At 46.2% G+C, this 17,559-nt stretch overlaps 1 protein-coding gene across 7 annotated transcripts in view; it reads right to left on the bottom strand.

Moving 5' to 3' along the window:
• The window catches only part of FOXN3 (forkhead box N3), a 206,839-nt gene that overhangs the window by 127,516 nt on the left and 61,764 nt on the right, over positions 1-17,559 (bottom strand). For 3 of the 7 annotated variants that reach the window (XM_030949327.1, XM_030949324.1, XM_030949322.1), the window contains exons 1-2: positions 6,855-7,133; positions 3,705-4,261 (exon numbers count right to left, since the gene is read on the bottom strand). In XM_030949327.1, the coding sequence (XP_030805187.1) occupies positions 3,705-4,247 (543 nt within the window). In that variant the 5' untranslated portion in view covers positions 4,248-4,261; positions 6,855-7,133. Of the gene's footprint in view, positions 1-3,704; positions 4,262-6,854; positions 7,134-17,559 lie in introns of those variants that run through there. The other 4 variants (XM_030949328.1, XM_030949326.1, XM_030949325.1 and 1 more) reach the window with 2 other exon arrangements.

Here is a 17,559-nt window from a genome sequence, read left to right on the forward strand (position 1 = left end):
TAACCGTGGGCTGTTCACTGAGACAAAAATACTGCAGCAAAGCCAGCGAGGTTAAACATCATTTCCCCTCATCTGATAACGATGACTGAGGAAGTTTGAATTCATAAAAGGCACACACACATCACACACCCTGGAAAGACAATTCTACCAGCCTTTGTTCAAAGCAGGAATCCCTGTACAAATAAATCAGATTTTCAAGGGAGGCAGAAATAGGGCTTGTAACAAAATTTTTCAGCCACCCCTTAGCTCGAGCAGCACTAGTGGGCATAGCTATAATCACAGCAAACCTACATAATGGGTCTGAACTAGCTTAGCCCTTTCCCTGCAAGCAGAGAAGCTGCCACATCAGTAACTCCGTTGCTAGGGCAACTGCTTACTTTCCATATCAACTGCAAACTCGTTGCCATGGAGACACATATACAAGAAAAATTCCTCTCTATAGCCAAGGACCAGATGGTAGGGAAGTCATGGACTAACGGGCTCTACTAAGTGGGACACAGACTACAGGACATTTAGATCTGTACGTTCACAATAGGATTAATCTGAACAAGTGAATTCACAGGTCTGACAGTATAAACAAAGCCAGGGAACTTCACATCTACTCCCCATCATGTGATAACTTCATACTCTGGCCAACTGTTATTAAACTGCTGAGCTCAATGCAAAGAGGTTTGTACAATCAAGGGCTCAGCATTTTCCCTTCTTCAGCCCAGCTCTCTGCCTCAATCCAGATCAGCCTCATCGCAGTTCCATGAACAGCCAGGCTTTTGGTTTGCCAGGTAAGCCTGATGGCACTGCCACAGGTGATGTGGAATAGCAGCAATGTAAAAACAAATCCTCTCTTCCACATTCTGAACCAGACCTAAAAGCACCAGGACAGGGCAAGAAAAAAAAAAAAAAGTGATGAATCCTGTCCTTTTTTCCCCCTCTCCATTACAATGATCTCACATCCGGAAATTCAAGCATATGCAGGCAGAAAAAGCTGCAGACTACTAGATTCGTATTTAGCCCCATGAATATAAACTAGTGAAACTCAAGACTGAGCAAACTACTATGCAGAGGGAGTTCAAAAAAGAATTAAGTGTTCAGCAGAACTTTTTTTAGAAAATTGATTACTGAAAGGCTACATAAACAAACACTGGAAAGCACAACTATGAGAGGAAAAGCTTCTAGCTTTTCACGATGTGTCAACGCACATCAACCAGCAAATGCCTGCAACTCCCAGCACTAACTCCTTCCCCCCATACTGTATATGTTTCAGAGCCCATCTTGTTAGCATTTCATAACATGCCATTTGCTAAGTATTGCTTTTTTCTTTTTTCCATGTAAAACCAGTAAAACAGGCAGACCTCAACCCTGCAATTTGCAAAAACTGTCTCCAAGAAGTAGCATAAAATGATTCCTTACAGATGAAAGCCCCCTTTCCCCTGCCCTAAACCCCATACCATAACCAGAGAACCCTTTAGGATGGCCACCTTCCTTCTGAACAGCAGAGATATTTGCTGCAAGGTACCAAATAAGCCCAAGTGTGTGTGCACACACACGAAGGTATTTTCAAAGCCATCAGTTGACATTTACTGCTTTCCAAGTCCGCAATTAGCTGTCAAGCACCTGATTCAGCAACTCTGACCCAGGGCCAATTCTGCACTCAGGACTCTGTCTGCCACATCCCTTGGCCAGGACACTACGAAAAACCCAGCAGGAGACTTGAATGACCTGCTGTGGTGCATTTTACATTTGAGATTGCCTTTTCATTCACCTTAAAGCTGGCTACCTGCAGTTATTAGCATCTTCAGGAAGCAGAACAAATTCTTTCTCAAAATCTGTGATTTTCCTGGAATCAATAAAACTCCACCTTGTGATTCATACAGGCAAGGCCTCCCACCACACCTTGCTGTCTGGCAATGTAAGCATGGCTGTAATGAGGAATTTGAGATGTGGGTGACCAGTCATGCATTGTGCTGCACCATGTCCCCGCGGAGCAGCAGGGCAGCGTGGTATTGTTCAGATGAGCTCAGTGCATGGCCGGATATTTGACAGATACACATGAAGACAAGTTCCTCATAGGAAGGAAGCTGAAATCTAAATAGTCAACTTGTAAACAGAGGAAGATGGTCAGAACAAAACACAAATGGCCAAGTTAAACACACGCCTTGCCAGTTACCTTATTTTGGTGTTTTTTAAATGCATTGTATGAAGATTTCTTACAGTCTGGAACAGGGTCATAAAAGTCTGTTGTGGCATTGTTATTATAGTCTCACTTCCAAACCAGAATTTAAGACTTTGGCTTACACAAAAAAAGATCCAGTTTGGGAACAGATATTTTTTATCTCACACATGAGCTTTCACAGCAATTAAATGATAAAAAATACAAATATATAGTGTGTGATCACAGTGGATTCTAGGTAACAATACTTTCTAAAAAGAAAAAAAAGAAAGATAGACATGCCAATCCTTTAAAAATGAAAGCTCTGTAGAAAAGAAAGTTAACTCATCTAAAATAAAAAGTTGCTAGTTTAGGATAGTGTATGACTCTTCCTCTAGAGTTACTTGAGCTTCTATTCCAGAGCTTTTGAAGTTAAATTGCACACAAAATAGGGAGAACAGCACCACCAAGAGAAGTCTAGTTTCAGGGTAACAAGTTACAAGACAAACACAGCATTTAACTCACTGAAGTACAAAAGCTGAGTGCATCTATTGTTTCTGCCAGGGGAAAGTGTTCACTTTCTGATCTTCAGCCAATTTTAGAGACAGACCATGAGTGATGTGATTTTACTTGCTATTTATTTCCCTAACCTGTGAGAAGGCCTCTGAAATTAATCTGCAAGCCGATATTTTTATCAGTATACTCGTACTTTGCCAAAGATTCATCCAGTCCACTGCTTCTTGAGAAGGTCCCCTTTGGAAACTGATTCCTGCTCCCAGGCAGACGGACAGAGTAGAAGGCTATGCAAGGGACTGCCCACACCGCTCTGCTCACTTTCCCATTCCCTTGCACACAGCCTCTTCCTGCAGACACTGCTGGGGAATCAGCAGTGAAGCCAGGAGACAACAACCGAGATCTGAAAGCAAAGATGTGCTCCCAGGGCTTCAGCTCTGCACCAGCTGCAGAAGTTACATGAGCCCAAAGAACGCCAGGGATTTTGGTGAAGGGTAACCTTCACCTTTGATGCCAGACCTGCCTCTGCTCTTTGAAGAACTTCTCTAAAACTCACTTGAAATGGAACAAAGCTTCATCACCATTACCCTCCTTGTATAAAAGAAAGAAATGTTTTTTTGGATTACAACACAGACCAGGGCAATAGCAATGGACTCTTACATAAAGCATACCCTTTCACTATACATTTGTATAAGCCAAGAACAGCAAGCAGCCTATTTATAACATGATTACATTCATCTAGTATAGCTGGAAACCATTACCACAGCATGAAAACTAAAAACAATATTTAACCACTATGCATGAAGACACCAGCTGGGGGAAAAACACACACACACACACTGAACACTTTCTTACAGATGTCTAGACAATGAATTTAATAAAATCAGAATGAGCAATGCGAAAGAAATGCTGGCCCTCTGAACTTAATCAACTACATTACCAGGCACAGGGTTGCACATTCTATACTCCATTGTTAAGGACATATTCTGGGATTAGCAGGTGAATATTTTCAGAGCCAGAGAGATTCCCATAGTTCCAAACTCACCTGACTTCTGTCTTTGTCCACTTTCTTAAAACACTTATTCAAGGACAGATTATGTCGCACAGAATTTTTCCATCCAGTGGGTGCATTTGCAAAATATGGAAAGTGTTCCAAGATCCAGTTGTATATATCCTTTACAGGCAGTCTTTTGGTTGGCGAATCCTCAATGGCCATAAATATGAGGCAGCTAAAGGAATAAGGAGGTTTGCAGTTGGGGTTCTGCTTGGCATCGTAGGGCATGTCGGAGTGGGCAGGAGACGGCGGCGTGTCATCACCAATGTCCTGGACAGGGCTAACACTCCTTAACACTGAGTCCCCAAAGCTTTTCAGCAAGTTCTTGCTCTCATGTAACCAGTTCAAATTAGTTAGTTCTTCATCTTCCATGGCCCCTTTATCTAATCTGATGGCAGGCAAAGAGAAATCTAGGTCCTCGTCATCATGAAGTGCCTTTGATAAATCGCTATCTTGATAACGCTGGCTCAATCCACTGGGAACACTAATTCCTGAGCCCTCTGGCTTCTTACTGGGAGGCATGACTGGACCCATTTAGACAGCAGCTCCTGGGAGAGTGAATCCAAAGAAAAGGGAGAAAGAGAAAAGTTAGCTCATAAAAAGTTCCTGTGTAACAATTTGACAGCTTTACCCTAACTGGTCACTTGGCCTTTTGCCATCTGTATTAAACGTGACAGTTTCATGTAACACTCATCCACAAGTGTTGAATAAAATAAACTAAAGTCAGTACAGGGAAGGAATTTCAGTTGATGGTATAAGATGATAATCCAGATACACCTCAGTTCTGCATGCACATGAAGCCCCACAGAGGAAATGCCAAACCATGTCTCTTAAAAGAGGAAGCGGTGTTTTCAAACCATTGAATACCCCAATTGTATCACTTTAATAAGGATGTGAATTAAAAAATAATAAGAGTGACTTATGGCCAGTTGCTTCAGATTAATTTCAGCTGTTTCACATTTGAGGCCAATACAACAGCACCGTGATTAAAATCACACTGGCTAAAGGCATAGGCAGACAAACATCCATACTGACTTGGCTGCATCAAAACTCAGAAATGAGAGTGTAACTTCAAAACCAGCAAGGTCAGGAGAAAGTAGGAGGGAAAACAACACCCGGTAGTTTCAGGCCCAAGGCCAAAAAATGGGGAAGCAAGTGCCAGAGCAATAGAGCACTTTAAAAATGTATATAAACAGAGAAGATTTTAACATAAGCTGAACTTATTTCAAACACAGCAGAAAACAAGAGTCAGAAAGACTGCTGTGATGCTCAACAGTGGCCTGTGACAGGTGGGGTGGGCTGCTGAGGGTGCTGCACCAGCAGGCCCTGGGGGGACACCTGTGACACCAATACTTGGAACGTCCCGAGCACTTCCGATGGAAAGCAAAGCTGGGCCCCTGCCCAGTTCAAGAGAAGCAGACAAGCCCAACAATTCTACTTCAGAAGCAGGAGACAGGCTCCCTTAGCTTCTACAAACAGTCAAACTGCCAGAAATTAGCTCTTGGAGATGTGAACAGAAGTGGAACTAAAACTGGACGGAGTTAAGAACAGAATTGAAATGGACAAAACATTCTGCACAAACACGGAACAAGAACTAAATGATTCCCTGTACCTACAACCCCAGCAGTTACCTGAAGCCATGCAGTCACGGAGTGGATACTGTAAATGAAAGCCAAAAAAAGCTACAGGTAACAACAGAATGAACTAGCTGTCTGCAGGGACAAATAGAGCAACGCAGCCATTATGGGAAAGAGAAATAATGGACTTTAATTTAGCTATCACAAATGGGCAAAATCGAAAACTTTTAAGTTCTTTGTGTTTTTCTATAACGAAGTTACACCAAAGCAGATATTTACTAAAAATGAAACACACAGAACTTTTCTGCAGGGAAGCATATCAATACAGTCAACATCTTCAGTGAAAATGTGCAGTTTTACATGAGTAAGTATCTGAAAAAGGAAAAAATACCGATGCAGATGTAAACACCAGGAGGCCAAACTTGCGTCGGCCCCACTTCCTAGTTTTCAAAACTGCATCCAGCGCAACCAGAAGTAAACAAGGGAATCGCCGGCGTCCAGGGGCACTGACATTGCCTACCTAAGTCGCACACTTAACTTTGACTCCAAATGGAAGTTCCGTCCCATGAGCTTCTAAACAGGAAAATTATATGATGGCTGACAGTAAAGTAATTTAATTGCACTGTTGCTATGACAACACGCTGCTCTCTTTCTGTTTAATTTCCTTATTTGCCAGTATCCTCCCAAAGGGCCGTATCACTTCATGATTTTTTTCCCCCTGTCTCTCTCTCCCCGCTCCAGGCAGCGGGGGTGACCGGGCGGCCAAGGCCCCGCGGAGCCCCCTCGGACCGGCACGGAGAGCCGGCAAGGAAGTCCGGCGGCGCCCGGCCCAAGAGCGGCTCGCAGCGGGGCCGCCGCGGGCGGGCGGGGTGCCCGGGGCAGCTCCCGCGGCGGCGGGGCCCGACTGCGACCACAACGGGGGTACGGGGGGGCCTGCCAGCGAGGCCCGTGGCAGCTGCAGCGGCGCCCCACCAGCAGACAAAAGAGCGGCGGTCACGGCAAGCCCCCGTTTCAGGCGGACGAACGCGTTTAAGCCGCGGCGGCTCCGGCGGACGCGCCCCGCACGCGCACCCGCCGCGGCCGGAGGGGGCGCACCGGGGCAGCCCCCCGCCCGCGCTCCCACCGCGCCCGCCGCGAGGGGGTGGCCGCCCATTGGCCGCGGCCGCAGCCAATCAATGGCGTTGCCAGGCGACCGGGGCTGCTCGGGCCGGGCGGCGCGCGCCGCGCACCCCGCCAATGCCGGCCAGGTGTCACCGGCCCGCGCGGCCCCGCGCGCCCCGCCGCACGTGCGCGCGCGTGCCCCGAGGTCCGTGCCCGGGCGCCGCCGGGACCCCCGGCGGGACGAGCTCGGGCCGGGCGCGGCCCGCGGCGCGGGCACGGCCGGGCTCGGCGGGGTCACGGCGGCGCGCACGCCGGGCCGCGCACCAACTCCCGACCAAGTTGTGGCGCGGGGCCGGGCCGAGCCGGGCGGGACTGCACCGCGCCGCTGCCCGCGGCCGGCCCGCACCGCCCCGCGCAACCCCCGCCAACAACAACAACAACAACAGCAGCGGCGGCAACTTACCTGGCGGGGGGCGGCGGTTTCACCGCGGTCCCTTCATGGCAGTGGCACAAAGTTTCATCTGACGGAGCCGGGCATGGCGCGCCCCCGCCTCAGCCCGAGCCCCGGGGGTGCCGCGGGGGTCCCGGCGCACGGGGCTCCGCCGCCTGCATGGGGCCCGACTGCCCCACGCCCGCCCCGCGCTCCCGACGGGCAGCGGTCCGCCTCGGTGCGAGCCCGAGAGCGAGAAATTGTTTCCACTGCAAACAAAAAAGGCGACACATGACCAGGGAGGGAGGGGAGAGAGGGAAAACGTGGGCTGGGCCAGCCGCGACGGGAGAAGCCGCGGAAGGGAGGGCCGCCGGCGGTGGGGGAGGGCGGCGGTTCCTGCCGGCCGGCGGCGGGGACCCAGCCGTGCCCCCCGCAGGCCGCTCGCCCACCCCGGCCCCCGCCCGGCGTCTGGGTCGTGCCGGGCCGGCGGCGCCGGCCGGCGGCGGGCGGGTGTCCGAGGTCGGGCAGGAGTCCGAGGTCGGGCGGGAGGCGCTCGGAAGTCCCGGTGCGCAGAGAACCGGCAGCCGCGGCGCTCCCACTTGTGCGAGTCTCCTTTCCCCCGCCCGGCCAGGCCGACCCCGGCTGAACTGCGGTGTACACCGGAGGCACCGACGAGCCCCAGGAGCCCACGGCTTAGCACAGCAGAGCCCTGCTCCTACCTCTCCCGCAAGAGGAGCGGGGGAGGCATCTTTGAACACCCTCCCAGTGGGCAGGTAATTCCTGCCGAACACGGGCGAAGCTGCGGCCCGGCGGCGCACACGAGCCCGGCCGGAGCCAGGCACCTGCCCCGCTGTGCGAGCCGGAGCCGGGCCCTGCGGGGTGCGCGGGCAGCGACAGGCGCGGATCCCGCCCGGCCGCTCTGCTCCTGGCTCCGGGCACCGGGAAACTACGGCCGCTGCCGTGCTGTGCGGTGCACAGTACAGAACCGTGCTGCACAAATCTGCAGTTACTGCCGACGGAAGGGGGGGGATATTTCCTGAAGGAAATCTTCTTTAAAAGAAGGGTTGACTCGATTAGGAAATATGGTACATTTTCTCCCCTGACATAACTAGTATTAACTTGAGTAAAAAAACCCTTGCCATCAGTTGAATTAATTGAGGGGAACTAACTTGATTTAAAAATAAAGTTGTCCAGTCTAGACAGCACTAGCTGAATGTACAGTCTACGTTACATGCCAGATCTCAAGTAGCTTCAGTGATTTGCAGCACAAAATTAAAGTATGGCTGTCTACCAGCAAAACAAGGAACTGTTTCGTAGCTGATCCACAAAAATCAAACATTTTCCACTCTGGGTAAACAACACTTGAAGATTTAGCATACTATAAAATAAATTCTCCTTTCACTATAGAAAATGCCTGCTGCAGAAATGTATACACAATATAAACTTAAGTCAGAAATACAGGTATCCTTCCCACTGCAGTCCTCCCTGGATACAGAAATTGTCACTAAGCTAGGAAGGAAAACATTTTAGCTGTTTTATTTAGAAAAGTTGGAACAGCTGCCTCAAGACCTTTAGGGAATTCTGCATTATTTCCCAATGGATGGGTTACCTCCTTTAATCTATTTAACACTCACGAAATTCCCAGTTTTAGATAAGAGTGGCAAGCACCTCATTCTCAAAGTGCAGGGATAAGAAGCATTTCATTGATTCTCTGGAACTAGAAATTCCTGTCATAACTAGCTAAGACTTCTTTTGCCGATAGCTTTCCCTCCCCTACCCAGTGAACTGCTATTTCACATTCTTGCATATTTTCAAGAAGACACACCAGCAGCTGAATTGCAGAATGGGAAGAATACCTATCAGGCGGCAGAGTATCATCATTACCCACTGGCAATCCTGCCCTGTGACTCCACCAGCCCTAACACTCCAACAGCCAGCAAGACCATTAGTTTACACCATTCTTATCTCATGGCCGTTTGGTTTCAAACCCAAACTAAATTATCAAGTCATAACTCCACCCACCTGAATTTACTCCAAATGCTTCAGACATTTTTCTGAGTGAATCAACATGCCTCTTTATTGGCAAGCAAGGAGATTTATTGCATTTATTATCACTTGCAAAAGTCAAGTGTCTTGAAAGACTACCAAGAAGAATTCAGCTAATGAGAAGTATTTCTGAAGTGAGAAGGGGGAAGCCTCATGAGATGCAGGGTAGTATGCAAAGAAAATTATACCCTGAATACATTATGTATGCATCCTATTCAGCTCAGTTCTGTTCAGAATTAGTGGCCAAATTCCCCATGAGTATTGGTGGATATGATCCGTTTCAGAGTTTTCTGGTTTTTCCATGGCAGGTAGGAATTTCCCCAGAGGGCACACTAGAGATTGCACTGAAGGGCTCCTGTGAGACATTTGCTGTGTGGACAGCAAAGCCGGCATGATCAAGCACAGGGGCCAGCAGCAGGTGGCAGAGAAGGTTGGGAGAGCAGGGGCGGGCTGCCAGACGCTGCTCCTGCTGAGGTGTCCCGTGAGAGGCAGCAGTGCAGGGCAGCCTCTTGCTGACTCCCACTCACCCCTGAGCTCAACTACAAGTGCAGCTGGTGACTTGCACAGCACTAGAATACCAGCAACAATGTAAACGCTACTATCTTGCTTCTTAGGATGACCGTTCCCCAACTTCTGACTCTTTGCTGGAATACCTAATACAACTCATTTAAGAAAGGAGCACACAGTCTCATGCAGCTCCAATGACAACATTAACTGCTGGCTTAGAGACCACAGCAGCAGCAGAACAACTAATGTATGGCCATCAAGTAACTAAATACTCACTGTAATCTCAGGCAAGTCCCCAAATTTATTAGGGTGTTGGTTTCCCCATTTCTGAGACAGCAATAATACTAATTCATTTAGCATAAGATTTGCAACACTGACAGATGAAACTGTTTGTACATCAAGACCAAAGTACTTGCTGTACTGAAGGCTGATTAGAAGTTCCAACAGTGCAGAGCTGCACTTTAGCCTTGTGGGCTAATATACAACAGTCTAATCTTTCCACTCAGATTTCAGAATACCAACTGCAGATGTTGCAGTATCTTATTTAATGAGGATTTCCAGCCATCTCTCTATACTCCTTTATCTCTTATCCTCCTCTAGATTGGAATCCCTGAAAATTTCCCACAAGCCATCGAGCACACAAGCACAGCAAGGGTCATGGGCTCACAGGCTCATCTTCCCTCCTCAATCTCCGTCTGCTGGGAACATCTCTCTTTGCTAGCATTATGGCCATGTGTCATGGTTTAACCCCAGAGAGCAACTAAATACCACACAGTCGCTTGGCCCCCCTGCCACACACACACAGTGAGGAGAGGAATCAGAATTAAAAACAAACAAACAAACAAACAAACAAACAAAAAACCCACAAACCCTTAACCCAGGGGTTAAGATAGGAATAGTTTCATAACTCAAAAAAAAAAAAAAAGATTATGGTGATAGTAATAGTAAGAGACGGAAAGAGGAATAACACCCAAGAGGAACGAATAATGCACAATAAATACATTTGCTCACCACCTGCTGACAGAGGCCCTGTTCATCCCTAAGAAGTAATTGGCCCCTCCTGATCAATTCCCCCACTGTTTATATACTGGGTATGATGCTTTATGGTACGGAAAATTCCTTTGGCCAGTTCAGGTCCCCTGTCCTGGCTATGCTCCCTCCTGGCTTCTTGTGCACTGCTCACTGTCAGAGCACAGGAAACTGAAAAGTCCTTGACTTAGGGCAAAAGCAAAAGCAACAACTGAAACATCAGTGTGATATCAACTTAATTCTCATACTAAATCCAAAAATACAGCACCAGTGTCTCAGTCAAAGGCAGGACACCATGTCACATAACCTTATTAAATACTTCTACTTTCTGCCTTCTGGCCTCACCTGCCACACTTCAACAGTCCTGCACTGTTTATCCTCACCTTTAAGCCCCTCTTCCTAACTTGGTCTCCAATTACCATGTCTTTATTGACTGGTGTCCTTGTCAATATTTATTCTCTCTACATCAGAGTCAGATTTCTTCCCTGAAGTCTGCTGCAAGTTTGCCAGCAAAGCTTGCTCATTAGGATTTAGAATTACACAGCTGTAAAAAAAACCCCTCCTAATTCTTAAGGGTCCTGATGTACTTTTCAAAGAGTGATGTGGACAGGGCTGCTGACTCTTGTGATCAGATCCTCAGTGTGGGACACAGCTCAGGCCCTGGCACCTGTACACTGACCATCTCATTTTGTGTCAGTTCTTCCCCCACACAGAATCACTGGTGTGTCCCCATCAGTCTTGATATTTCTAATCTTCTGTTTCGTCTGAGGCAATGGATTTAACCTTGTACAAGCACATTGGACACCTTCAGGAACTTATAAAAATGAAATCATGAATACAGTGTTTATTCATTTCCGCTTTCACAACTCCTGTTCTCAGCATTCTTCTCCTGCAGTATCAAAACTTCTTTATTTTTAACCACAGCAGACCAGCCTGGTTTTGTTTTCTGCACTATGCCTGCTTTTGGGGCAGAGAAACAGCAGTGTCTGAATTCCTGGCACAGCTCCACAACAGCCAGAGTCTCTGCCCTGTACAGAGGTAAGACACCTAATGGGCTGACAAACAGTGCCCTGCTGCCCTGAAAGAGAGCAACTCTGGCTTCACAGCTGCTCTGAGTGCAGCTGTACCCTGCCTGCCCATCCCATGGCTTTTGCAAGCATGCCTTCCCATTTCTTCACCCAGCAAGCACTAAGCTATAAGCTGCACATGCAGGGAAGGCCCAGCTGACTCCAGCTTACCAATAGATCTATCTTTTGCTCATTCTCTTGAGAACATGGAATCAGATTTACAAAGCCTTTTCCCAACCTTGCATTTAATTAATCTTCAAGTTCTCATTTTCCCCAGCAGGCAAAACCCAACAGAAACAGAACTGAATCTGTGAGAAAAGGAGCACCAATACAAAACTTTGTCAGAAGTCTGAGCAAACAAAACTATCAACGGTATATCTGTTTCACAGGCTAAAATAAAATTAATTTCTTCCAATAAAATCCACAGTTTTTATTAAGTAGCTCCTTTATAAATTAATGTATGCACATTTATGATGTTATTGTAGTAAAATTTGCTTGCAGTTTCTAGGAAAATGAGTATACTTAGTGCTAAAATTATATGCAGCTGAGAAGCTACCAGCAATTGTGTTTCTGTGCATGAGCGTGGTGGGAGGACAGCATCATGCATGCTCATTTATCTACATATATTTGTTCAAATGGGTCCATATGAGAGATGCTTTCACAGTGTAATTACCCAACATACAAAGACCCCAAGCACAAACCTAGCTTATACTGGGAAAGGGAAACTTCTGCAAGTGCAGCTTATTTTAGTAGCTTAGTCAGTGGAAAGCAAAATGTTGCTGGGATAAACATATCTTTACTGGAGTCTTCTGCTATAAAGGTCTGAACTCACCTAAGCAACTCAGTTGGTTCATTAACTGTAATACAAGCCAGTATTTCTAATAGAGGTGCAGTGTTTAAAGAGGCTGAAAAATGAAGGAACTATGTTCTGGAGTTTGGTGCTTAAACTCTGCTATCTGTTGTAAAAGTGTAATGCCACAAGATTACACTGTGGCCTGGCGTTATCTCGACATCAGTATTCACACTTGGCAGCTGAAGTCAAACTTACAAGTAATCAGCAGAACCAGAAATCAACTGTATTTTTGTTCTCAAAAGCAGTGTGGAGAAAAAGCAGCAGCCAACACTGCAGACAAGTAAAGATCAGAAGTTTTGGGGAAAACTACAATTGAAAACCATGTTATTTTTATAGAACTCCCAAACTGCATTGCCAAGTGGAATTTCTAAAACTAAGACAAAAATATTTCAAGTTAACTTCTCAAATTCTGTCTCAGCTTTCCTGAATACAAACTGCTCACTTCATCAGTTATTTTATGAATTTGCCCTTTTTTTGTGTATCTATGCATGCAAAATTAAGTTTGCAACAAGACCTCACAGGTACAGAAGTTTGTGTTCACATCTCATCTACTGAAGTTCTCGGTAACTGACACTAAACACAGTTTACCATCACTACTGCTGTAAGCCAGAAGGCAATTATTCTCCTCTGACCATTTGCTTGTGCCAGGTGCATTTCCTGGCCACAACTAGACTTGTATGAGTCCCAGCTTGCTTTCCAGTTTTTTGTACCACAGGATATTCCAGGGTTCTTTTCTCTACTCACTACTTGGCTCTACTCTTCCTGTACAGTTTTGAACACTGTTCCCAGAGGAAATCCTGTGAAACGCAGATTCCCACATTGCAACAACACAGAGACAACTACGAGAGCCTGCGTGAGGTGGTGCAGGGATGAAGCACAAGCATGGTTGTGCTGACCTACAGCTGTGTCTGCAAAGAGATGCTGCAGGTTGTGGGAAACACACAAAGTGCCATAAAATGAACAAGCAGACTTCTGTCCTTGGTGTGTTTTTAGTGCTATAGACCAGCTCACCGAAAGCGCCAGGGAGCAAGGAACGGAAAGCAATGAAAAACTGCAGTGGAAGGACTAAAAAGAGTCATTACCATCTGCAGAAAGGTTGTGTCTTGTCCTGTGCTCCCCTCCACAGCCACAAGTGAGGTGGCCTCCAAGGCTGAACCAGAGAGCAGCCATCAGGCAGAACAGGTAAGCAAGATTTTGGGAGGAAGGAGGAAACCTGGCATAGCAAAAAAAGCACAGCTCAAGTACCACATCCCAGCAACAATTTCTGTGGCCAGAGAACCACCCCCCTGGCTGCTACATTCATGTCCTGTGAAGTGGGTTTCCCTGCAAGCAGCTTTTGGCTTCTCTATGGTGACAAGAGTGCATTATTATAATGGAGTGACTTATTTCCTGGGACATTAATTTCTGCCAGGCCCTTTAGCACTGCCCCAGTCTTTCTGGCAACAGGTAACTTCAGTGAGCAGCTGCAGTGATCTGGGAGGTCTGGTGCATCTGGCACCTCACAGACTTTTTGCAAGCAAATTTCACATTCCACAGGTTTCTCACAGGGATGTCACAAGGATGGGGTAGGTCTCTCAGCTGCTGAAGCACTATGAAATAATCTTGGGAATATTTTTCTCTTTAAATCTGTAGTCTTGTAAACATTGATAGTTAATCCCTTTTCTTAGGTTCAGCTAGTTCCAGCACAGTTTAGCACTTCCATAAGCATTTCAAGGACAAAAATTTGTTATGGCTATGTTGTGGTTTAATCTCAGCCAGCAACTAAGTACTATGCATATGCTTACTCACTCCTCCCACGCCCCTGGTGGGATGGGAAGGAGAATCGCAAAACGGTAAAACCTCTGTGAGTTAAGAACAGTTTAATAAATAAAATAAAGTACAATATTACATTAACAGTAGTAGTGAAAAGGAAGATATGAGAGGGGGAGAGAGAGAGAAATAAATCCCAAAATGGACACAAAAATGCTAGATAATACAATTGCTCACCACCTGCTGAGTGATGCCCAGCCCATACCCCTGCAGTGATCAGCCCTTCCCAGCCAACTCCCCCAGTTTATCTACTGGGCATGATGGTTTTTGATACGGAATATCCCTTTGGCCAGTTGCAGTCAGCTGTCCTGGCTGTGTTCTCTCCCAGCTTCTTGTGCACCTGCTGGCTGGCAGAGCATGGGAAACTGAAAAGCCCTTGACTTAGGCTGAGCACTGCACAGCAACAAGTAAACCAGCAGCATGTTACCAATGTCATTCTCATAATAAATCCAACCCACAGCATTGTATCAGCTACTAGGAAGAAAATTAACTCCACCACAGCCAAAATCAAGACACACTGTAACAAAATTTGTAAGAACATTTGAGGAGAAAAGTCACTTTTATTCCTTGTATGCAAGTAGAGGGTTTTACTTATTCCACATCACCTGTCACATAATCTTCGATATTCTTTTTCACAACGAAAAACACCCCCAACATGAAAACAACACAATAACAAACCAAATACCACATGTAAGAATAAAAAAAAGGCCCTGCAGGTTATTGGAGCACTGCTGGCAGCAGGGTTGGGGTTTCAGCAGCAGACAGGCCAGTCAGGGCCGTGCCAGGCAGCTGCTGAGCCATCCTTTGTCGTGCCTGCGAGCAGAAGACCCATGTAATGACAACCACAAAACTCACTTAAGCTCTGAAAAGGTGACTAATGAGCTCATTCATACTGCCTATAAATTATTCACTACAACACTGAACCCACTGAAGACAAATGGCGAAGTAAACTTTAAATACAGAGAGCAGGAGCCTCCTGTGTTGTCAACTTCTGCCTGTAAAACTTTTTGCAATGCAACAGACACTTCACTGGCTTCTGCCCCCTTGTTAAAATCACTCAAATGTTTAGACCTTCTTTTTTACTACCTCTAGCAGAGTTAAGGCAGCTACAGCTACAGCTCCTACATATTTACTTTGCCACTGCCAAGCCTTTTTCTTTAGTAGTTCCAGGTAATCACAAAGCACTAGACATAACTTTAAATTACATTCTTCAGAAATTAAAGTCTGACTTCAGAATGAAGGCCAGTCTAAAGAAGTAAGAAGACAGTAGGACATGCATGTTTAATGAGAAGCAGCCCATCTCCAGAGCCTGCACTTACTGATACTTCTGTGAACATCTGTAATTTGTACCAAAATTAAAACGGAGGTTTTAAAAAAACACAGTTTCATTTCTTAGGTGCTGGTCCCAAAAAGCTTCTGATACGTTTAGAAACAGTCCATTTGTAAGAATGCTTTTGCTATTCTTTTTTGTGTGAAATAAGAGGCAGATAATGGTTGAATGTTAGCAGCATGAGTGGTGGAGTTTGCTGCCGTGGTGGTTGGAACAGACATTTATTGTCTTCAAACAGTACTTTTCTTCATAAGATAAATTACCTCCACCATTTATAAGTTAATTTTAGTAACTTGTTGCAGGTTGAACTCGAAAAGCAGAGTGAACTACAGAGTGACATTAAAAACAATGTCTTATGTGACATGTCTGATCTTCGGTGGGAAAACATTACTTGCACCTCTGGTTACACAATCAACTCCAAAGGTCGGGAACAACTAGATAAAAGGGAAAGACAGGAATTACATAGCTAAAGTCCAGTAGGGTATAAAGTAAGGTAAAGTATGGGAGACATAAGGTGACATCAAGGTGATATTTAAACACAAAAAAGAAAAATGGCTAGAAAAAGAAGTTTGAAAATGAAATAATTACTCCAGATTTCACTAATCACTGCCTTTCTTCCAAACTGTCAGTGTAACTAAGCAGACTAAGAAATTCTGCACTACTTGAAGACAAAGACTTTACCACCTACCAACAACTATGTGATGAGTCTTCATTTATCTAAATTCATGATTCTGAAATTACCAGAGATGCACAGAAACCATGTTGCCCCGTTAGTACTGCTCTTTAAAACAGTGTCTAGAAAAAAGCAAACACAGGACAGCAATGGAGCAGCCTACATCACATGGCATGCATGCCAACTTCTCAACAGCTGGTGTATTTTAACCCCAGCCACCAGCTAAGTCCAACACAGCCACTTGCTCACTGCCACCCCAGCCCCAGTTGGAATGGGAAGGAAAACTGCAAAAAGGTAAAGCTCAAGAGTTAAATACAACTTAATGACTGAAATAAAGGTAATAATAATAGTAATCATAATATTAATATCAACAATAGTAATAATAATAGATGAACAAGCAATGCACAATACAATTGCTCACACCTGCTGACTGATGCCCAGTCCATACCCCTGCAGTGATCAGCCCCTGGCAGTCATCTCCTGATGTTCAATGGCATGGAATATCCCTTTGGCCTGTGTGGGTCACCTGTCCTGGCTGTGCTCCCTTCCAGTTGATTTCTGGATCTGCTCACTGTCAGAGCACAAGAAACTGATAAGTCCTTGACTTAGGGTAAGCACTGCACTGCAATACCTAGAACATCAGTGTGTTATCAATATTACTCTCATATTAAATCCAAAACACAGACCTCTACCAGCTGCTAGGAAGAATTAACTCCATCCCAGCTGAAACCAGGACAAAAGCTCTCCATCTAGTGAGATTCCTACCCCTCCTGTAACTGAAGGGCGTTGGCAAAGGGCTACACTGAAACCACAGACCCCACTAACCTGCCTGGCGAGGGGCGTTCACTCCCAGCTCAGTGGTGGGAAACAGTGGCACTTCCTGCAGCCAGCTCCCCGCACCCTGCTCCTCATTTCCCTAATGAGGCCCGGCAGTGATGTCAGTTTTGCCCGAGGCATGATTTGGTCTAAATAATAACAAACATCAGTTGGCTACATAATCAGAGGAATGCCAGATCTGGGGGAGTATCAGCAAACAAACTGGCAGGACAGCTTTTAACTGCGTGCAACAAAGTCTAAACTTGGCTGCAAACGTCAGTAAATCTCTTGACTGGTCGATGCCAGTCAATTGCTGAGAATGCCCTGGATGGCTTTGACCTAAGAGGTCACCTGGGAGGGTTCATGAGATACCGGTCCCTGCAAATTCCTGCAAGACTGCCATGCCATGGGTAGGGCACACAGCCAGCACTGGGTAATGCTGACACACTTTGGGGCCAGCTGGATTATGCTGGGCACCAGGGCAAGTGCAGCTCAATCCAAAACCACTGTGGCTGTTACCTCTACTGGAAAACTGGTCCTGCCACTCCTCCTTCCTCTTGGCTCTCCAAACAACATAATCTCACAGTTCTCAAGATCCCAGTGGATGT

This window comes from Camarhynchus parvulus, chromosome 5, assembly GCF_901933205.1.
Source record: "Camarhynchus parvulus chromosome 5, STF_HiC, whole genome shotgun sequence".
Lineage (NCBI taxonomy): Eukaryota > Metazoa > Chordata > Aves > Passeriformes > Thraupidae > Camarhynchus > Camarhynchus parvulus.